General features: G+C 38.2%; 1 protein-coding gene across 1 annotated transcript in view; it reads left to right on the forward strand.

Annotated features, from left to right (window-relative positions):
- The first annotated feature begins 4364 nt into the window (after positions 1-4364).
- The window catches only part of TAOK1 (TAO kinase 1), a 37551-nt gene continuing 18021 nt past the window's right edge, over positions 4365-23894 (forward strand). Inside the window, exons 1-11 of the mRNA XM_085318655.1 lie at positions 4365-4589; positions 8816-8887; positions 11852-11953; positions 13649-13694; positions 14614-14710; positions 15523-15636; positions 16413-16504; positions 19013-19106; positions 20540-20621; positions 22598-22765; positions 23670-23873. Coding sequence (XP_085174781.1) covers positions 4458-4589; positions 8816-8887; positions 11852-11953; positions 13649-13694; positions 14614-14710; positions 15523-15636; positions 16413-16504; positions 19013-19106; positions 20540-20621; positions 22598-22765; positions 23670-23873 — 1203 coding nt within the window. The 5' untranslated portion in view covers positions 4365-4457. The remainder of the gene's footprint in view (positions 4590-8815; positions 8888-11851; positions 11954-13648; positions 13695-14613; positions 14711-15522; positions 15637-16412; positions 16505-19012; positions 19107-20539; positions 20622-22597; positions 22766-23669; positions 23874-23894) is intronic.

Consider the following 23894-nt stretch of genomic DNA (forward strand, 5'->3'; position numbering starts at 1 on the left):
TAACAGCCTTGCTAAACATGTGCTCCGTTTTGATTGCATTTTTTTCTAGGGTCTGTGTAGCATAAGGTTTAAATCTTTACTGAAAAGATGGCACTGGCTACTTAGAGCTTTGCGTGAACTACCCTGCGGGATCCCGGGGATCTTAGCCACAAGGGTGGGTCTGACTTGAGCAAGAGATGACATGACGGGCAGGGAGGCAGAAACCCCAGGAGAGCCCCTTCCTCATCCTCTGGCTCTGTGTGTGATTTGTTAAAGGGTGTGTGTATGTTTATTTCATATAGCATATAGCTATAATTGTAGGGAATGTAAAGTCTTATCTATGTATAGACTTTTGTGGACGGGTGCATGCAGTTCCTACTAACTGATAGTTGTTCAGGTGAAAGTAATTGGATAAAAACATTTTGGCCTGTAATCAGTGTCAGTTGCATGAGGAATGGTATCCTGTAACCAAATGCAGTTTGGGCTACTACACAGAAACAGGGTTGGTTGGTCCTGTATCTTGGTCATTCCCTCACTGGTTCCCTGCATAATCAACAACATGATGTAGGAACCTGAAAAAAATTCAAAATCAATCTGAGTACCAGTTGTATATGTTGTTCTGTTCTTGCTTCAACTGACAACTAGGAAAAAAAWTTGGAATTTATTTTTATCTAATTTTAGCAGCCTACAAGGTAGACTTCTAGCGTTAGCTAATACGTGGGCCGCTCGTCAGCTGGCAGAGAGAGGCAGGCCCGGTCGGAGGATACCATGTCCTGCCTGAAGGGCCTGATTCTCGCTGGGGCCGGTGAAGAGGCTCGTCAGCCGATCTAAGTCTTCTAAAATGAGGTGCTGGAAACAATTATGTTTAACAGTATAGCTGCACTGATTTAAAAAGCTTCAGGAAAGAGGCTTCCCTAGTGAAAGAATGTGAAAAGCTGAAGTGCAGGTGGACTGTAGTTTAGAAAATCAGCTGCCTGCTGGTATATGACTTAATTTTCAGTGCAGTTTAGTTGTAGCTTTTTTTTTCTTTATCTTAAAGCTCATCTGAATTTTTAATACATTTAAAAGAATGTGGTAACCACTTTGCATGCTGCTTCTCCTAGCTTCCCTTCCATTTCCCCAGAGTATTCAGGTGTCTTTATTGCAAGAAAGGAGACAGAGCATCTCAGCTGCTGGAGCTGTTGGGCTTTGGCAGGCAGCGTGTGTTGTCTGGATTAGAAAGAAGACTGGGGGAATTTAATATTGTAGCATCCTTTAAAAAAAAATGGGAGCGTCTTAAGTAAGACTGTGTAAAGCTTTCCTATGGATGGAATTTACATTAGTGCATTTCGGTGTTCCCTCTAAACAGATGGAGCGATAAGCATAGCATCATGTGCACATTTGTAACTATTCCATTAAACAGAGGTTTTAACATGTAGTGTTTTTATTTTCATACATTTGAAAGTAACAGTTATTTCAAAGATCCAAGATAACTGAATTTCCCTGGATGTTCTCAGGATTAAAGTGACAAAAAATGTGTTTTAAGGAGCATCTCAGTAGATGAGGAGTTCTGGTCTTGCCAGGTGTCCTCTAATTTGCCGTTTGAAGTAAGGCAGAGCAGTAGCCAGCCCTGTACCGCTTCTGCGTATATTGCCAATTAGCCTGGCGAGAGCTTTAGCGGCGATAAAAAGCGTTGCCTGTCGGCGGCGTTTCAGAGGCACGCGCAGACGCGGTGCCAGGAGCGAGGCCGGTGGCTGGTTTGGCGCGGGGCTGAGCGGGGCGGCGGGAGGAGGCCGTGATCCGTGTCAGCTGCGCGCGCGCCGCGGCTGTTCTCGCGCTCTCCCTCTCGCGCGCAGGCTCGCTCGCTCGAGGGCACGTGTGACTTCTGGCCACATTAGCAGGTTTCTCCGGGCCTAGCCCCTCTGCCTAACAGATGTAGGGAAAGGGGCATTGTGGGATTGCAGCAGTTGCTTTTGAACAACAATGTCCTTTTTGTAAGAATCCGACGCTTCTTAAAAGATGGAACATGACATCATTACTGTCGATCCAAGAAACATTCCTTCAATAATACTGAGTGTGCTCTGGTTATCAGCTCCCTCCCCCCCGTGCCTTTCACTTGCTTCTGACTGATGCTTTTTGTCTATTGTTTAGTTCAGGGCTGTAAATGCGAAACAGTTGTCTTTCAGTGTTACGTGCTTGTTGGAGCTGGAATCAAGTGGAATGCTGTTGGCTTTTTTTTTTTTTTGAAAGCCAGACAGAAATAACAAAAAAACTTTTCTTCCAGTCTTCCTAAATGTAGCGTGCTTCAGGTATGGCCTGAACTGCAGCTAATTATTATCCTTCCCACACTCCGTTCGTCACCGTGTTATGTAACGGAAGGTGGAGATGCCGCAGCCCTATACGTCCAGCTCGGCTTCCCTGGCGGTTGGGTATGACGTGTGCTCGTGCTGTCCGTGGAGAAGGCTCCTGTGCGGCTGCCTGCCTCGGTAGGAGGAGAGTCCGTGCGTGCTCACAAGTGCAGGGGAACGGTTGTGAACAGCTGCGTATTTTGTATACGAATATTTTCTGAACTTGGTCTCTCACTGAGATTTGAATGTCAGTTTTGCCGTAGCCCTTGAGAATGGGCTATCATGGAAACATGTTTTGGGTTACATTATAAATCTTTTTAAAACCTGACTGCTTGGAGAAAAGCTAGGAAAATGCTGTATTTCGTTTCCCCTTTGTGCGTTCTCTGTCCCACATGTCTTGATCGGAAAAAATGGAGAATCTTGCAGACTTTACAACTGGGTATGTCTGGCTATCTCTCACACAGTCATGCTTTCTTGTAGTGGTGCTGGCAGTTATTTGAACCAACAGGGATCAGGCAAACTCTGGCACTTTCACGTGCTGCATCTGTCTGAGGAAGAGTACCACAAAGCATAAATATTCAAGATTATACCTTTTTCCATCTTTGTAGGAGTTGCTCTAGAGGGAGGAGAAAACAAGTGATTCATTGATGGTTTAGAGACTTGGAGAAAGGTGGAGTTTACAGAGTCCAGAAAAGGAGGGAAAATGGATAGGGATAGGGCCTTCTTGGTAGATCTGTTAAACTCGGATTAAGTGTCTCTTTTCCCCATTGTGAAGTTGTAAAATTTTATAAAAAAAAAAAAAAAAAAAAAGAAAGAAAAGAAAGAAAGAAAAAAGAAAAAAAAACAAACACTTGCCAAGGTCCCTTCCTCTCCTAAGAGGAAAAGAATGTGCCAGTAGGCTATTGTAGAGAGTTGTATAATGTGCTGTCGCTATTAAAATGTATGTTTGCATCTGCCAAAACAGAGGAGAAAGATATGTGTTATGTGGAAGTTGGTAGCTCCTGTCCTAGATACTATCCCTTTTTATTTTATTTTTTTTTTTAATTTTAAAAGCTCTGACTAARAATCTGAAGAGGAAGAATGTTCTAAGATAGACCTTGAATTTAGTTATGAGAAAAGACAGAAGGGACTAAGACTTACTTAGTCATGGAAGGAGCAGCCTTAAAAGAATTCTGGGTGCATACTGAAATGAGTAAAAACTAGTCACTGGCTTCTTAACTGAAGAACAGTTAGAGAAGAGAAGAATACAGAACTGAATTAAGAAGATGTGAACTTCTTAAAAAGACGGGGCCAAACTCTTTTCAGTTGTCCCGTGTGACAGGACAAGAGGCAATGGGCAGAAATTGAAGCACAGGCAGTTCTGCCTGACTGTGAGGGGGAATTTCTTCCCTGCGAGAGTGACGGAGCACTGGACCAGGTTGCCCAGAGAGGTTGTGGAGTCGTCTTCTCTGGAGATCTTCAAGGCCTGCCTGGATGCAACCCTGTCTAACGTGCTCTAGGTGACCCTGCTGACCAGGAGGGTTGGACTAGATGATCTGCAGAGGTCCCTTCCAACCTTACTGATTCTGTGATTCTATGAACTAGTAAATGGGAGTGGTAGTTCATACATGTCAAATTTACACCATATAGTTTTTTTTGCAAAGACCGTGACATATATGCAATTGTATAGTCCATTTAAAAAAAGAATCCAACCAATAATTTAGCAGATAGCATGTGTAACTCTTCAAAGGAAAGATATCACGACAATCTGGGCTCACTAATGACAAACTAGTTACCTTTTGTAGGTCAAAAGAGATTCTTTTGTGCAGGTGACTGAGCAGATGATGGAGTGAGGAATGTTGTCTCATTTTGAGTTTTGATTTTGATTTGTGTTCTGTAGAAATGCCTGACTGGTGCCACAGTCCGACTTTGATATTATCACATCAGATAGATTGTGTTGTTTTGTGTAACTGGGATGCTTGCTCTGGAAGAAGTAGAAACTGTTCTTCTCTAGCTTTGTTTCTGACTCTTTGAGAGTGGGGATAATCAGTGAAGGATTGCGATCTTTTTCTTGCAGTAATCCATGCTGAAGAGGCTCCATTCATACAGATGAACCAAGGGTTGAGGCAGCACTTTAAACCCAGATAGTCGGTCGGCTAACTGCCCAGCAGGATGCCATCAACCAGCCGAGCGGGCAGCCTGAAGGACCCAGAAATTGCAGAGCTCTTCTTCAAAGAAGATCCAGAAAAGCTCTTCACCGATCTCCGAGAGATTGGCCATGGAAGCTTTGGAGCAGTTTATTTTGTAAGTAGCTTCATGACTTGTGAATGTTAGCTGTGTTTCTTTTCCTCACTGTGTACAAGCAGTCAATGTCCAGCGTCTAAAGATAAAAAGAAACTAACGTGGAACTTTGTATGATCTTTGGGACAAGGATGCTTTTCTTATGATGTGTCTGTACAGTCTCAGTCCGTTCAGAGACTTGCAGTCTCTGTAAGGTGTTTGCATGCTAACTAAAAAGAAAAACTGATAACTTGGTCCTTGCCTGGTAGTCTTACATGTGTGGTTATGTTGCAAGTAAAGATTTATCTGCAAATTAAAACCCGTACTTCTACTCCATCTGTTAAGATTGGCAATGCAGTTCTGTTGGTCTGTATACCTCCTTATCAGCTCTTGTCCCTTGAGAGCAATTGAGTTCTCTCTTGCATAACCCACAGGCTCCCTTAAAGCCATTCTTTGTGCTTGGACACCTGAACATTGGTGCTTTCGTTATCAGTTGTCCTATCACAACATTTCCTGCTGCAGGCAAGAATCTCAGTATTCATTTGTATAAAGCTTCTTATTTGACACAAGCTTCTAGACAGCAGAATTTTTCCCAGTCTGTGTGTATAGCTGGAGGTGGGATATTTCATGGTAACCTCATTGGCAGGTTGCAGTACGTTAACCTAAGTGCATACTGTAAGACTTTCATTAAAAGAACCCTTTCTCATTTATAATTACGGGAGGTGTGGCCAAACCTGCCAATTTTCCTTCAGAAACCCATTTGTGTCAGTATTTTATGAGATGCCTATTCATTGTTAATAATTGCAACAGACCATGTTGGGAACCTTCCAGCACAAATTTAATGCAGCACAGATGAACTAATTAGGAAAAGCTTCTTAATTTTGTTCCCTGCTTAAAACTATGAGCTGCTGCTATCTGGGAACAGATCTGGGGGTGGAAAGTGTTTTCTAACAAAACAGTAATCACCTGTGGTCTTTACTTAATACAACTTATTCACTCTGGCAAAAGATGGTTATAAAAGGAGAGAAATGATAGATCTATCTTTCTGCTCTGTGGAAATATTACTGAAGTTTTTCAGGACTACTGCATCTTATAATGGTATGCACAAGCCACAGGGGTATGCAAAACCAGCATACAGCTAGAGATAACCTACAAGTTGTATGCTAATGGCTTTAGCAAACATCAGCAAGAAGCTACATTTGCAGCATCTGTTGACTGTCTTAACTTCATAGTATTTGTAAGGGCTGACTGCCCATTACCAGCTCCTTTTCCAAGGAGATAAGAAATAAGAGGTCGTTAATGGTCTAAAATGGTGGAAATTAATTCAGTGTAGGCTAGCATTCATTCACTAAAGAGCATGTCTACCTCTACTCAGTTCAGATTGTGCTGCTTTGGCAGAAAGTAAGTCTAATTTGGCACTTGCAAAAAGATGGAGTATAAGCATGCATTACACTACTCCAATCCATGGGGGAGGGGGAAGGGGATAATTTGGCAAAGTAAGGGGGTACTGCTTCCTACAAAAAGATGTAGTCTTAGCTATTATAATGTCCGTGTTACAAAGCTTTAACCTGTAAGCTATATATATAGAATCTTCTCACTGCTGCCAATTTCAGGAAATCTTGAATGTGAAACTGTTTGACATACTTCATGTCAAGCACAAGCCAAAAAGATGAGAAAGGCAGCCCAAGAAGAAAAATTTAGTGTAAATGACGTATGTATATGAAGTAATAAGTTAGAGGAGTGTATGTCTTAGATATTTTCTTCTGTAAAACCAGAAGGGGGGAATCTTTTAAGTTTCTTTAACGAGATTTGAATTCAGCTAAAGTAAATTATTAAACATTCTCTAATCAGTGTGATATTAGATAATACTTAATAACTATTTAAAAGCATATTACCAAAGCGGATGATGTGCTTCACCTTTTTTTTGCTCATGCAGCTCTTGTATTACTGCTGAAGTTACTATAGTCACCTGATTTTGACCCTTTGTATGGAGCTCGTGGAGGAAAGCAGGATATGTGCACACAAATGCCTGTCATTTAAAAAAGAAAAGTGGGGGGGGGAGAAGAAGAAAAAAAAGCCTGGTTGGTTTGAATTGTTTAAATTAGCTGGCCTTGTAACATCTTCCTATCTTTCGTCAAGGAACTGTCTTTTTTTAACTATTCAAGATCACAAGGAACCTGGAGCGGGAAGGAAAAAAAAAAAGCCGACTAAACTCAGTGATTTTAGCATTCATGGCAGTACTGGCCATGGTGGTTCTCTTGTTCTCTTTTTATAGTTCAGCTATAGCAATGAGGAGCTGTAGGTGTTATACAAATGCAGTCAATGATTATTTGCATGGATTTTTTAATCAATAGCACCACCACCACCAGTCTGCTTTCATTGCATACAGCCTGGATCAAAAACATTGATAATAAAGATATGTGGGAATAATTAATAAATTAAAAAATCCAGATAGTCCTGAAATATTCCAATTTTTAAAATGCAGTTTACTCTGTCAGTTGTACTTTCCTTTCTTTCCCTTTACTACTGATCCACAAGACAAGGGTGATATGCTTATTGTATATGATAATTGGCTAAGAATGTTCACTAACTATTTTCTTCTTTGTTTCTGTCACTTAAAATATCATGCATTGACAAAAAGTTTCTTTATTTTTTTTTATAATTGACATGAACTCTGCTGGTTCACCTCATGGCTTTAGTTGCTTAGAAATTGCAAGTCTGGCACCTTGGAATCATTTTGGTATTATTCTTACCCTACTCAGTGTTCTGCAATGTAATAATAGCTTTCATTTGACACAGGAAACCTACTATACTGAAATACTGCAGATGGAGCAGAAGAATAACCCCACTGTCTTTTGTTACAGCTATGTTCCTTCTGCTGTACTATTCTGTTTGCTGGTTTCATTGTGGTAGTTTGCTGATTTGAATGTTTCASAGCTTGCCTTTAATTAGTAAAGATCTAGGAGTTAGAATTATATATTCTTCCTTTCTTTGTCTTAAACAAAAATAAAAACCCCAAATCTTTATTCCATTGTAATATTAGTAAGAAGTTAGGAAATATTCTCTTAAAGAAAAGTAAGCTTGAACCAATACTATTTTAGTTTTATCTTAAATAAACTAGTTGAAATAAGGACTGACAGGGATTCTGGGAATCTCTTTTTAATGAATGGCAGAATTAAAATATGACTGAAACGTTTTTACAAAAGATATTGTCCTGGTACTTCAATAATCCATGTTCTAACAGACTACATTTGATAGCACAGATACATTTAAATATCAGCGTTTTCATCAGTCGTCATGAGTGCTATGATATACACTATTTTAATTTATATCGTTTGGCTTTGTGTCCAAGTTGATTGTGCTTTTCAGAGAGACTCGGAGGTTTTTTCCTTGTCCACCACCCAGTGCTACTGAAATTCCTGACAGGATTGGCTGGGATGTTGTTTGGAACCATCATTTCTGCAGCGTGAAGTAATGCACTCTCTCTTGCTGCAAGGGTGAATGAGCCATAGCTTTGGAGCTAAATTAAACAGAACGTCTCATCTTCTCTTATCTTAGAGTATTATCGTCTGAAGTCAGGAAGTCTGCCTTTGAAGTGTGAAAAACCATGTTCATTTATTGTGCTGTATAAACAACAATRCTATTGGACGGCAAGAATAAAAGTTTGAATTGGAAACTAAATTTTAGTCACTTATAGTGAAAGATGACAGCAATTTAATCTGTCTTGCTTTAACAATAGCTATTTCCTGGGAGCACAGGGAAGAAAGTGTCTGGAGCAGGTATCTCCTACACATTTTGTGATGTCTTTGTGTATATTTGAAATCGAGTAAGGGCATTGAAGCCTTGCTTCTTTCGTGCTGGGAATGTTCCTTGGCAGGAAAGAAGTTGATTTGGATGAAATTAATTTTACTTGAAACACAGTTGCCTTTATAACCTATGACTTTCAGTCTAAAAATGCCAATGTTTTTACTCCTGCAGAGACTTGCTAAATGCTGAAAACAGGGAAGATAGTCTCACCTTATCCCACGAACAGGAGGGTGCTCCTCAGCTTTGGAAGGAAATTTGTAATAAATTACGACATTCACGCCACTTACAAGATGTTGTAGTTCATCTGTTCTGATTAGCTTTTGCAGAGAGTTAAGATTTTTTTCACTACTTTCTCCACAGATATAAATCCTTGTGTGTGTATGTTTGGTTTGCATCGTATTTATGATCTGAATAAACTGATGCATCATGTTTTAATGTTACAGGCACGTGATGTGCGCACCAATGAAGTGGTGGCCATCAAGAAAATGTCATATAGTGGGAAGCAATCCAATGAGGTATGTGGAGCATCCTCTACATTAAATCTAGACTGTTGCAAATGCTAATTATATGGGATGATTTTAATTAGCCTGAGCTGCACAGCAAGAGAGGCCTTTCCTGTGTCAGTAAAGGTGAATGAGAGTAATGTGTAAACAAAACAAATCAGTTTCACTGTTCCTGGTAAATTTCTACCCAGTTTGCTCTTGGAAAAGAATTGGTAGAATTCATTGCTTTTGGACATAAAGGCTCTTCTATGGGACCACATAGATGTACAGAAGCAATAAAATTAAAAATAATATATGGGTATTAGAGCTAAATAAAAAAAGTTGGTTTTTTGCTGTTAAACATTCCATTCTAAATTACTTTTAAGATAATATTTTGCCTGTTAGTAATGATAACAATGGATGTGGTAGCGAAAGATTTGGAAGGAACCTTGTTTGTACAAAGTAGTAAGGTAGAATGTATCTTCCTCTGAAATGACTCTGCTGATGAGGAGCTAAAACACAAGCAAAACAACAGTACGTGAGTGAATATGAAAATCTGAACAGTGGTCTAATTACAGAAGAATTGTCAGAGCTTGGGATTTAGATAATCTTTGAAGAGTCAGCTGTAAAAGTAGACCTCTGAGATTTAAACATTAAATATTTTCATGGCCACTGCAGTTGTGTGGTTTTTGCTAGGACGCTTGATAGAGGCAATCTGTTTTATACTTCAAATGTTCAAGTCCTGATACAGATTCTTGAAAAGCTCACATGACTTGAAGTTGAACAGCTTGTTTGGTATTATTTCTGGTAATGACATGTATCAGGTTGTGCAATCATTTTTTTTAAATGAAAGTACTGTAAGCATGTTGTTCAAGGTACTTAGGATCCCTCCCTCTGTTCTCTGTATTCCACCCTTAGAAGCAGCCTTGCTCTGAATTTGACTATCAGTTCTCCTTGCTTTCTGTGCGTACCCCGTGTGTATTGATCATCTGTACAACAAGGGTACAGGCTAAAGTGTTATTTCCTTTCTGTGTGCATATGGTGGGGGATCATAGTGTCTTCAGCAATCTGAAGTTCTAGCTTCATGGTTAGATTTGGTACGCATGTCTCTATTTTGTCACTGCAGTGGCTTGTTTAACCGTGTGCTGATGAAAGAATAATTTGTACCTACTACTTGTCCCACTGTTTTAATTACTATGAGCTATAAATACCCTATTCATATGAAACAAACTGTGCATGCTTCAGAAATAGCTTGTTTGTCTTCAGTGCGTGTGTCTTTATTTTGAAGAAAGCAATCAGACCAGGATTAAAACACTTTTTATTTTACTTCTTGATTTTGTTCAGAAGTTTGCTAGAGTTATGGTCTAGCCTATGTAAATAACACTGATTAAGGACATTCCAGTATCGTTTATATTTACTTGATTTTGTAATAACGTTTTATATTTGAGAACAAGGATTCCTTAGAACAAGTACATATTTCGTTCAAAAAATAAGTTAGAGACCTTTATAATATGTAGTGGTTAGAGACCTTTATAATATGTAGTGCTATGCTTTTAATATGATCTTGGAGTTTTTTTATGCAGGAAATCAAAAATATGTCTTGATAAACAAATACAGTACTTTTCTCAGTGTAGATGAAATGCTTCCAGTTCCAGTTAGAGTGGTGCTTTCTTGTTTTTAGTTTTATTGCTTAGTACCTCAAAAGCAACTAAGTAATGCTTATGCTAAAATGAGAGTGCCATTGAGGAGAATTATACTAATATAACTCTGCTAATGTAACTCTCAAAATTGCTTGTGTTCAGAAATGTTTGGTCAGTAAGCTGCTTTGTCTGTGGGTACATTTCCAGGTTTCACTTGTCTCTCTAACCCTGAAACTTTTTATTGAGTAGGGTTTGGGTTTTGTACATATTTTCCAAAGCATTTGAGTATGTGACAATCTGTTTGTGAGTTGGAAGCGCTTTCCATCTATGTATCCTAGCCACTTATATATGTCTGAAGAAGTGTATACTTACAGGACCTGGAAAGCAGCTTTTGATTCTCTTAATTTTGAGGGAGGTTTCTTGGCTTCTGATTAGCTTCAGAACTGATATTCTTCGCTGAAAACATTTTCAGTGTCAGCACTGATATGATGACATCTGTGTACTTAAATGGCTTTGAGTACTACGTTTGTTCTTGAACATGTTTCTCAGCAGTTCTAGTTTTGCTATTGCACTTCCAAGCACTTGCTTTTCTCACTTGACACTGTGCGGATGTGCAACAGGAGATTTGGCGATTCCCTCAAGATGGAGTAGTGGAAGTGGCTAGCTCTATAGCGGAAAATGACGTTTTCTTAGCCTCTTGTACCTTAAAATTACACTGGCAGAGTTCCTTTTATTATAAACCTGTTTTTTTGTTTTCTCCCTTTACTCTTTTACTCCTTCCAAAGTGCTCCCTTATCCAATAGGCAACTCAGTTTAAATTGTTACTTGTAAAGACTGAACTAGCAATGGATCGATGTTATCAAAAACTTAGATGTTCAGCAGCTGACAAATGGAGCTCCATCTGATGTAATGTAGTTAGTGATGGATCTTTACATCTTCCAGATTAAGTGAGAGACAACTGATTCTGCCAAAGGACARTTTTTGTCATGTGCAGCTCTTTCAGGCTGGAATGTGTGTTTGATTTGACAGCAGAAATGGTATCCCTTAGAAAGGGATTGCTGCTTTTTTGAGGATTTGCTTGGATATCAAGCATATACCATTGTACCCTATCCATACATACTAATAGAAGATCTTACATTGATAAGAGGTTTTTGCCATATAGCTTGATCAGTTGACTATTTTGTGAATCTGTTGAGGAAYTGAGCAGTGAAAATCATGATGTTGAATTAAATTTATTTTAATTTGGAATCTTAAGATGGTTTCTGCCTTTGAAAATAAATAAATGACATACTGACTTCACCAAGAAAAATAAGGTAACAGTTTTGTAAAGTCTTTCTATTTATTTTCTTTTCTACAGAAATGGCAGGATATTATTAAGGAAGTCAAGTTCCTCCAAAGAATAAAGCACCCTAACAGTATAGAATACAAAGGCTGCTATTTGCGGGAGCATACAGCATGGGTAAGTATCTGCTGCACTCTGCACTTCTCTTGCCTTGATTAAGGGCACTTTAAATAAAATACCTCCAACTGGCTCTCAAGAAGCACAGACACAGGTAAGTGTAGCCAAGGACTCCTACAGATGCTCGGCAAAACTGAGTCTAGTTTTTGGAAACAAGATTTGGGGAAATTTCCTCTTTCTTTTACAAAGTGAGGTGATTGATATGTTGTTATTTCAGTATATTTAGCTTGATAGACTGATTATTTAAAAACAAATATTAGCAGAAAAAAATTGTAGTCACTGTCCTTGCTCTAAGGAAAAGAGTGTGTTTAACTTACAGTGCCTGGGAGACAAGTACGGCAGTTTTATCAGATACTTGCAGATCATGTAACAGCATATTTGGTATGCCTCTGAGTTTATTAATGGTGACTCAGTACTTTACCGGCTGACTGACTGTTTTCTAGAAGTAAGTGGTCAGATGTATTTTAATGGAACAGATTAGAATCCCCTATTGATAAGTTTAATTAAAGTAACTTTTGAATTGTTAGTATTTAACTACGTAACTGAACTCTTCTGTTGTGTATTGTTTACCTCTTTTGCCATTTAATTTGTTTAGGTAACAAAAGCAAGTAGCAAGTTTTACTTCTGACTGTTATATTGTAACAGACTTCGTACATCTGATTTAAACAAAAAAACAAACCTCAAAACTAAATTTGGTTTGAGTTGATTTGCATAAAATGTTTGTGTATGAGTAGATGCATTTGGTTATGCAGAGGAAGAATCCTGTCAAACTAAAAATGTGATTTAGCACCTTTCATTGACAAAGTTGTTGTAGTAGAGCATACTAAAGGAAGCCATGTAGTTGAAATTACAGTTTAAATTGTAAGTATTGTTCATGCATCAGCCTCATTAAATCTGTAGGACAAAGTTTTAATTTCCTTTTTTGAAATTTGACTGAATAAAATGTTAAGTAAATCCTTAAATAGCCCTGTAATACACTGATAAGCTTGTTGGATGCAATTTGTCATTCCTGCTAGGTACAGGCATATAAAATATGTAATGCAGTATGTGACTGGCTATGAATGAGCTCTTGCCTTCTTTAAAAGCTTTATTACTTAGTATCTTACACAGGAAGGCTCTGCTAACTTCAGTGGGAGCTGTCTGTGTGCGAGGGATCAGTATGACATTGCCAGGATTTGGCTCTGGTATGGTAAACCATACTGGCCAAAGTGCTTTTATGCTATTATAGCTAATCTGTGTTAGGATTTTTTTTTTTTTTTTTTTTTTTKYTTKTWTTGAGTAGTTGAAAGAAAAGCACATCGTAACTGACAGTGTCATACTGGCAGAATTTTTTTTAAAAGAGTGCTGTTCACTCAAAGTGCCATTTTGTTGTTGTTTATAGGTTTGTCTTGCTAAACATTAATTTGCTACTCCTAATGAATACAATGTATCCTGGAAATTTTTTTTCCTCCTTTCCTTCTTGTATAAGAGCTACATACCTAAACATACAGAGTTTATAAGACAATCTGTTTTTGTAAAACGTTAACTTGGGGCAGAAGTAGTGTTCCTTCCTTTTCCTCATTGCTGGACACAGGGCAGACTCAGTCTAGGTAGATTTGTATGTACTAGTGATAATTTAACCTCTATAGAAATCTGGAAAACATGCATTTACTATCAGCTATTTTCTAACAACTATTTTGATTTCTTCCCATACAGCTTGTTATGGAATATTGTTTAGGCTCAGCATCAGACTTACTAGAAGGTACGTCATGAACATTTCTTTGATTGAAAGTCAGAAATGTAATATGGAATAGGTTATAGAATCATAGAGTTGTCCTTGAATATATGATTTTTATTTTGGGGCAGAACTCATGTATGAACAGTTCCACTAATTCAAAACCTTGTATGGCTATAATATTTTTCTATAGAATATCAGCTTTCCTAGATGCGTGGTTTATCTTTGTTTCATGTTTTTTTTAAAGCAAGTTGTCAGTCAGCTATTTGTTTTCTTTTGAGTTTGAGGTTCTCCTGTCTTGACAGTTCAAGATTTATTTCTGAAAACTCTTGCTGCTGATCCTAATGCTTACTAACAACTGTAGTCCTGTTGACTAAAATAGTACTGCAGTGGTATTGGGGGTTTGTTTGATGAAGTCTTTTTTTTAAATGGTCACTTTTCTATCAGGCTGCTTGAAGTGAAATTTCTTTGAAGATACTTGTGTGGCCAGTAAGTTGTTCATCTCCTTTCCTCGCCGGAAGCATTTTAGGACAAAAGGCTGAGCTGCCTGGGAGTCGCCTGTATTGCTACAATTTATTTATTCATGTGTGAATTGTCATAAAATTCTAGGGTTTGAGATTTAGCTGCTTTAATGGAAAACTAATTGTTGATCTCAAATAGGTATTTGGGAGAATGATCACAGAACTGATAGGAATGTAGTTTAAAATCTCAAAGTAGTCTCTTTTTGATAAATAGATGCTGTATTACAGTTAGATTATATCTGATTATAGAATATGTACTATTCTGTGAACTCTTCTTCAACTGTACGTTTGATTCTCATGCTGGACCTAGTAAAATCAAGGTTAAGTATTTTCTCTGTGTTTGCGTTGTTAACAGTACTCACTGCATGTTTGCAAACTTCATTGTTTTTTTTAATACTGAATTTCAAATATTTTTTTTCCTTAAGTTCATAAAAAGCCATTGCAAGAAGTGGAAATAGCAGCAATTACCCACGGTGCTCTCCAGGGATTAGCATACTTGCATTCTCACAATATGATCCATAGGTAAGTGGTTATAGATTTTCTGTGTCACTTACAGGTAATTTACCTTGTTGACTGTATCCCCTTCATCCCAAATTTAATGTTTGTAAGCAAATATTCTCTTCTTGCAGTGTCTATATGTTCCTGAATTAGTAATTTATAGTAACAGTAAAATACTAGCTAGCTGGGTATCTTCTTGTGTAACATCTCTTATATCTGGTGTTCATAATTTCTGTGAAAGTGCTTAAAATCTGCTAAGCTTTTCCCCATTTGATACAGTGTGGTGCTGATCATCCCTTGAAGTGGAGAATAGCAAGACAGACTGAGTACACAGTTTACCTAAATAGCTTGTAACAACTTTGGTACAAAGATTGCTTGTTAAAGGGGAAAAAGTGCTAATGTTTAAACAAATAAACAAGCAGAAGTTTTAAGTGAACACACGCATTGAGAAAGATACAGCAGGTTTGAGATGCAGATGTTCCTGATATTTAAAATACCTGCTGCGTTTTAGTATGATGAGTGACTTGAATGATTGAGAACTTTCTGTAAAAACATTTATAAAGGATGTAGTTGGTTTAGGTTTTTCTGAACTGTATTTGAAGCTCATTCAGGTGTACCATTAGAAGAAGCTGAAGTTTCCAGTTGATAATTAAGAACTAGATTCCAAGGTCAAGAACCATGTTAAGCTATTAACCCAAAGATTAATTTTTATGTATTTGGATAATATGCAGGTATTTCTGCAGCTTGAATATATGAATACTGGCATGTCTTATAGTATATCCTGTAGAAGGTTTTGGTTTTTAGGAATAATACTAACTTTTGTATTCTATAACCAGAGATATCAAGGCAGGAAACATCCTGCTGACAGAGCCAGGACAGGTGAAACTTGCTGACTTTGGATCTGCTTCCATAGCATCTCCTGCCAATTCATTTGTGGGGACGCCATATTGGTAAGCAAAGTGTCCAGCACATTTTTGGCTTTGAAGTAAAAGAATTGTTTACTGAGTATTTAATGTACTTGGGCTCTATTGGAAGAATTAGCTTTGTGATACTGCAGTAGTTGTAGTGAGAAAATGTCCTTTCAAAAAAAAAAAAAAAAGTGGTTCCATGTATTTACAGTTCACAAAAATAATAAAAATATCTTGCTGTTCTACTTACTCTGACTTTAAGTGATACAGAGGTGGGATTTAATTGTCTATAATATATTTTAGACGCTCCCCCCAGTGGTTTTAGCAATTCTTATGTTCTCACCGCATCTGATGTTGAAATAACTGAAGTGTTTTTTCTTTCATAGGAAAGGCCAGGTTCATTGAACAAAACCCTTTGCAGATCCCTTGTATGCTTTTGATCTCTTGCACCTAATCTGTGGTGTTTACACAACTGCATGCTATAATTATTTCACCAGAGTTGCCAGCCAGCTAAACGTTTGGAAATGTGGGAGGGCCAGAAGGTGGTAACACTCATAAACTGAGAACTGGGCAAAGCACAAGAAAACATTGTACAGCCTCTTTATAGGCTTGTACTAGTGCGGGTGCCCAGCTGTGTGACATTTTAATGGTTATCCATATAAGAACTGGTCTTTGTTCCCAGTAACCTGTGTTCATGCTTGATATCTTGGGGAATGATTTGTTTATGGTAGATGAAAATAGTGAAATTCATTTAAATACTGGTGGTGATAGTATGTTCCAATGCACAGAATTTTATGAACATTTATTTCCTATTTTAGGATGGCCCCAGAAGTAATTTTAGCCATGGATGAAGGGCAATATGATGGCAAAGTAGATGTTTGGTCTCTTGGAATTACCTGTATTGAGTTAGGTAAGTTATTTTCTTTGAAAAATTATTTTTAAAAAATTATAAGATTGAGTTATTTAATATATGGAACTTAATCGTCTGAATTACAGCATAGAGTATCCATACTTCCTTCCCTGTCTATTTTCTTTGGGACTTTAATTTTAGAGAAAGGAGCTAAATGTGCTCCTCAGAATTCAAGACTGAGTCTCTAGTTTGATGTTAACTGAATTGGTGTTTTCATTACCCAAAGCAAAAGATTTGTACAGACGGGAAAAGAAAAAAAAAAGCCAAATTACATTGCTAAAAGTGTTCACATTCTGTGGGAGAGGTAGTTAACTTTTGAACTGAAAAACTTGTTGAACAGCCTTAGAAATTAACTATTAAAACTACCAATGTGAAAATATATTTAGAGGTGGTGATATTGTTTGCATGAAAATTTAAGATATACTGAAGACTTCTACCACAATGAAGTTTGGGGTAAGTGGACATCTTCATAGTTATATTCAGTGTATGTTGTCACTTCTTATTACATTTGTCTGGCAAAATCTCTTAAAAATTTGGAATGATCCAGTTTTTGAGGTGTTAACCCCTAAACTAAAGGGGTTGTGGTGGGGAGGGAATGACTCTGCTGTCACAAATACACTCCGTAAAGCACAACACAATACTTAGATTTACTTTACAGTCCAGACTCAACCCTCTAGAATCACTTAGCTGTAAGTTCTTCTCGGGGTGGTGAGGTTTGCTACTGCTCGTCGTACCTGAGGCTGTCCTGCCATCCTTGTCAGATCTTATTGCTTGTACTCTAAAACAACCTTGGTCGAGGAGCAGTCTGACTGGGCAGAGCGAGCTCTTGAGAACACGCTAATCCATGTGAACTGCACAGTTTAGCTAAAAATGCTGTCTGGCATTCCAAACTGTCAACTTCATTTTCTTCCAGGACGTGAAATAGATTCTTTCTTCAGAGCAGTGATTTTTTTGTTGCCAATATAAAGCAAGTTTAAGGGGTGTGACTGTCATGACAGAATCCTGCTCTGAGTGGACTAGGGCGATTTGGCTGGATGCTCTGCTCCAGGAATGCAGTTAGCTCATGGCGACCACACCCCCGGGCGCCTTACTGCATGCTGCATTTTTGCAATATGAAGCGTTCGGCTTTGTGGATGGCTTTTAGCTTGGTGGGAGGTGAGACTGGGTCAAGACAGTAGAGCATTATAAGCTGGATCTGTGCGGTTATCTAATTTGGGTTGGTTTGAATAAACATGGAAGGCAGAGAAATGAGGTGTCTAATATAATCTTCTCAAGCTATTACTTAGTCTTATAAATGACCCTTGTCGAAGGCTCAGTTTCAGTGTTTTGTGAAGATTTTACATTTTATTCAGGTGAGTTAGGAGAACAAAGATAGGAAGAACAGGTATTTGTAATAGTTTAATGGATAATCGGTCCATTCCCCGGTAGACACAAATGGCTATTGGGCAGATTAGAGAAAGTAAACTGCTACATTTCAGGAATGGTTTAACTCCTCAGTTTGCCAGTTCTGAGGAATTTGTAGGACTTAATCCCTTCTATAATCTTGATGAGTTAAGTATGATCTCTGGTACTCAGGTTACTGTAAAATATTTGATAGAAACAAGCCTGAGTTTGCATTTGTCACAATGATACTATTAGATTCAAAATTGAGAAGCGCAGTGAAAGCCTTGTTTTGTTTTGTTTTTTTCAGGAAGGAAAGTTGTCTGTTGCATTTTCACTGGTGTAAGAACGTCCTTATGGCTTGACCAGTTTCTCTGGAATGTTTATAGTGAAGCTGCGCTTTAAAGGTTTACCCTATAAACATTCTGATGAAGCTTCTATTCTGTTGTTACAGTGAGATCATCTCCTTCCTCATTAAGCTTTCATGCTGTGTCAGTCTATAAGAGTAACACAAGCTTGAAAGAGAGAAGAGCCAAAGAGAATGCAACTCTCAAAATAGTATAAAGAGTTAGCCTGTTCCTGACTTCCTGCCTGTGTGCTTAGTCAGTTAAGTGTGATTTGGTGGCTGTTCTAACCAGCTTTTGTTTTAGCACTGCTGTCTTACTAGAATTTAATATTTGTTAGTTTATAAGCAACTGTAGAGTGTTGGTTTTTCAAAAAAAAAAAAAAAAAAGAAAGAAAGAAAGAAAAGGGGACAAAAGCAAACCAAGAACACTTAGTGGCTAAGCACTGAGTATAGAACTTACTGTTAACTTACTCCTATTTTAGTACATTAAAATGAGTCAGAGAACTCAACTATGATAAACCACGTAATTTAAAAGCTTGAGAGGACAGGACATTTGATCTTCAAAGTGCTTTCATCTTCTGCAGTGGAGAAACTGATGGTATAGGACATATGCCAACATATCTATCTGATTGCAGGGTAGGGTTGGTTTGGGGCTCCATGTTCAGGCAATAGTGATTCTGCTGATGTGATTTCTTTTTAAAGGGATGTAAATTTAAAAAAAAATAAAAATAAAAAGCATGAGACTATCTCCCTATATAAAAATTATTTTCTTTTGTGTGTAGCGGAAAGGAAGCCTCCTTTGTTTAATATGAACGCAATGAGTGCCTTATATCACATAGCGCAGAATGAATCCCCTACACTACAGTCTAATGAATGGTGAGTATTACTGAGGGAGGAATGTTGTAGGGAATTGCTATAAATGGAGTGCTTTGTCATGCTGAGTTCCTGAAATGGCTGGATTCCTATTGGGAAGATGTGAGCTGGAAGTCCTTTATTAGGTTCACTGTACATTTTACATACAAAATTGACCATTTACTAAATAAGCATTTTAGACTCAAGAAGATAATAGAAGTAGGACAAAGTTCTTGAAAGAACATAAGATGCTGTAATAAGTTCAGTTCATGAGTCAGTAAACTTTTGAAGCTCAGAGGCTAGCCAAAATGGTGGGGTTTTTTTATTGTTTTTTTCTAATCACAAGCCACACTGTCAATACCTACATTTTTTTTGGGGGGGTGGGGAGGGAGAGTATTGCTTGCAAGATGAAGACATTGCTTATGTGTGGCAAATTTTTCCTGCATAAATTTCAGAAGCATAAAGCATAGTAGTAACACTTTGTGCCTCCCAGCRTTGAGCAATGTCTTTAGAAGTGGCAAATGCAGTAAACTAATATGAAAATTAACCAAATTCCAAATTATGTTTTTCTGAGCCATAGTCCTAGGTCTCTAATGTAGTACATTCTGCCATATTCTTAGTTTTTTTTTTTCTCTCCTTTTGAAATATTCTGATTAGGCTGTTTCACACCGTGGTGCTTGACCAAACGTTTAACTCATTTTATGCATTTTTGTGATTAAAAAATGCAAGAATTTAATTTACTGATAAATGCAGTAGCAATGCTTCAGATTGTATGGGGAAGAGGGGAAGATGGGGAGGGGTGGAAATAAAACATGTTCAACTGACCTACTGCCACGTTTAGGGTATAATCATGCCCTTCTGAAAGCTTATGTTCTGAGAAAGAAAGGACAGAATACAGAATTTTCACTTACAGAGGGACAGATGTTTTTCCTGAACAAATTGTGGCCTTAAGTCTTTCTTCTGACGGATTGTACAATAGTATGGAAGTTTTGTCTAAGAAGCCAAAAGTATTTCAGGAATTGTATGTTTATGCAGTTTTGAGGATGAAACACACCTGCACAAAGAGATCAGAACAGGCTAGAAGGTCTGATTAGGCCTTGAGCAGTATTTRTGCAGTACTGAATTTGACAATGTTGATCTTAGCACTGAAATATATGGGTGTGTATGTCTTTATACAGAACTCTTTTTTTTTCCTCTTAAATTTCCCCATATTTTTACATTCTTAATAATCACTTTGTCTGGAAGCTGAGGTTAAAGGAAGCCACCTGCTAGTACCTGTGGGTTTTGGTATGTGTAAGGGTGTCAGAAGCTGTAGTGTGAAGTATTGGGTATATGTATTTTCTCCTTACTCTTTCTGCTAGCAGCACACAGATATGAATGTCTTGGTTCCTGACTGAGCTTTTAAAATTAAATTGGGGAGTTAATTCAGATGGATTCTTTTCCTGTCCTTGCCACAGGTCTGATTATTTTCGAAACTTCGTAGATTCTTGCCTSCAGAAAATTCCTCAAGACAGGCCTACATCAGAGGAGCTTCTGAAGGTTGGCTTGCTTGTCCTTTCTGTTCTCAACGTGGTATTAAAAAAGGGACATGCCCTGCAATTTTCTTCCTGTCTCATCTACAATACTGGGTTATGGTTAACAATGTTCTGCCTGTTATCCCTAATACGTCTGAACTGAGAACTTACGGACGCTATGGACTGTAATGAGTTGGCTGTCCTAGCTTTACTGCCCCTTTGCGGTGTCTCAAGCTCTAGGTGACTCACGAAGCCAGCCATGTTCTCTGCATAAAAGAACATCCCATCAAGTCAGGCTAGGTGACCATCAGCTTGTAGAGAGTTTCAGTTTCTTAAGCTCAATCTCTCCTTCCAGTGACTATAATTAATCCTGACAAAGCTGCCATGCATTAGTTAACAAATACCTTTCTTTACTTCCCTCTTTATTCTATGCTATATATACCCCTGCAGGCTTTTTATCCTCTCCCATCACCTGTGTACTTTACACGTAGAACTGAAATCTACTCTTCTAATAGTATCCCTGGGGGGAAAGGGAACAGAGAAAAGCTATTTTTCCTCCCCACGTTCCTTTTCTTGACATGAATAAGCCAAAGTCATTGGCAGATTTTCTTCTGCTTTATTTCTTAGCTTTTCTTTCTTCATTTGTGCTCCTGTGTGCTGSAGATAGTTGAATTTCTTTGCTCTAATCTGGAAACAAAGCAAATGTATTAGATGCTTGCGAGAAGATGRCATGTTCCTAAGTGAATGCAACTCATATGAAACTTAGATGTTACAGCTTTGYTTTAAGCGTGACTTGGGTGAATTTCCTTTGTGATATCAAGTGGCATTCAGAATTTTGTTAAACTTGTCATTCTCTTTACAGTTCATTTGACATTATTTGGGGAGATTTTCTGCTGGCCATTTTTCTACTAAACAATGGTATTCCCAAATTTAGCACTACTAGCGAGTGGATGCTATTCACAAAGGTTTAATGATCACATTTTTGCATGTTTTTTAGGATTGAATGGTTGTGAGGAATTTTGCCTCTCTTAAAAATTGTGTATTTAGAAAGTCAGTGCAATTACCCACTAAAGGTTTTGGTGCAGATGTGTAGTCCTGCCGTTTCAGAATTGTATAGGCCGGTTTTGAGCATTGCACTACTATTGGAAAGAACATTGATAGAAATTAAGTGATATATTTGTGAATATATTCCCTTCATATCACGTCTTAAACAGCTGCATTTCACTTTACAGGGTCAGGTAGGAAACTGTGTTAGAAATGACAATATGGTCCTCCAAAGGAACAAAATGAAACTAGTGATGGTAATAATGACTCATGCACAGCACATTTAATCTGGAGACTGCAAAAACTGCTTCTAGTATACATAGGCAGGACACATTTTACCTACTGGCAAAATGTAGCTACCTTTGCAATGAAACACAGTGATTATCTCCAAAAAGGAGCATAATACAGGCTAATCRTTCTAAGACCAAGAGCAAAGGTCCACAGCCCATTTTATGACTCAGAGCTGTATACTGAATATTTGATTTTTAGACCTTTTAAACTAGGAAAAGGTTTTTATAGTGAGAGTTAGCTGATGAGATACTAATATTTGGTTAGAGATGCTGAGCACTGAGAGGGGACCAATCTTAAAGCTTTAGAATGTGCATATTATTTGTTATTCCACCCACACTGGGCCACAACTGGATAATTTCTCTAAATACTCCAACTCAAAGWAGTGTAACTTTAATTTGAGCCTTTGTTTTTGTAGTATTTGAAATACCATGTTTGGTTTTTTACATCTTCATTTTTAGTAGGTGTTTCCCATCAGAGATCAGAAAAYAATCATTCTAATAGCTATCTGGATCATGAAGTATAAAAATGGTACCAAATAGGCTGTGAAGATCTTTTCCTCCTATCCAGGAAAGAGGGCTAACAAATCCAACTAGAGTTCGTAATTATATCCTCCGARGTATGTGCACTGGAGGTGTGAGATATCACTCACCTATTTGTGTTCTACAGCACATGTTTGTTCTTCGGGAGCGGCCCGAAACAGTGTTAATAGACTTGATTCAGAGAACAAAGGATGCAGTGAGAGAACTGGACAATCTGCAGTATCGTAAAATGAAGAAGCTCCTCTTCCAGGAGGCGCACAATGGCCCTGCGGTTGAAGCACAGGAGGAGGAGGAGGTGAGAGAAACTTGTGATTTTATTACTGAGCTAAAGAATGATGCTGTCATTTAAATGACCATAACTCAGATCTTGCTAAAAATGGAAAAAAGTCTTGCTAAAATGAATGGAGGCTGTTTACACACCTGACCGTAAACTATTTTCTTGTTTGTGCTTGGAATAAAGCTAGTGCAAGGCACAAACAAGGACAAGCAGGGTAGATGCCTAGTGCTGGCAAGAAGCTGTGCCATGTGTCCGTGTTTGAACAGTTAGAGTTTAGGGGCGTAAATCTTATCTTTGTGTATGTATAAGACTTTATGCAGACTCTTTCAGCAACTCTAGTTAGTTAGCCCCATTTTGGCCATGTATGCAAGGCCCCTGGCAGTCTTCTAGTTTGTCTCAGGAATATTTTCTTCTGAGTCTAAGACCTGGGAGTGGGGGAAAGAGGCTGTCCACTTGTGGGGTTTTTTTTTCTTCTTTCTTCTTCTTCTTGAGATAGTATGCTCCAGACGCCACACAGAAGTTGAGGCATTCTGAACTGCAGACATACAGTCCAGTTCTGTCATGTGCAGAAGGGAACTGTGCAAAGCGCAGGGTGCCGGCAAAATGCTTGCTTAGATGATGCTGGTGTCAGAGCAGTTTCTGGTGACACGCTGTTGCTGATTCATGACAGAGTTCAACTTGTTAACAGGCTCAATGTTGAAAAGAAGCTGACATCAGCCAGTTAATCTTGACAAGGTTGATTCTTTCCAACCCCAGCATCCCACAAGATAAATGTTTCATGGCAATGCCTGGAGGGTGGGAGTTACTGTGACATGGCAGGTAGATACCTTTATAAAAKAGTAGAACGAACATATCATTGGTAATGTCCGTAGATATAACTGTGGTGGATTTGTTATTTAAAAGTGTAATTCCTTTCTCCTAGGAACAAGATCATGGTGTTGGCAGGACAGGAACAGTGAATAGTGTCGGAAGTAATCAGTCCATTCCCAGTATGTCTATCAGTGCCAGTAGCCAAAGCAGTAGTGTTAACAGTCTTCCAGATGCCTCAGATGATAAGAGTGAGCTGGATATGATGGAGGGAGACCACACCGTGATGTCAAATAGCTCTGTCATTCATTTAAAGCCGGTGAGCAGTGAGTTTTTTGGC

Source organism: Rhea americana, unplaced genomic scaffold (assembly GCF_003343005.1).
Source record: "Rhea americana isolate MKP2758 unplaced genomic scaffold, rheAme1 scaffold_549, whole genome shotgun sequence".
Taxonomy (NCBI): domain Eukaryota; kingdom Metazoa; phylum Chordata; class Aves; order Rheiformes; family Rheidae; genus Rhea; species Rhea americana.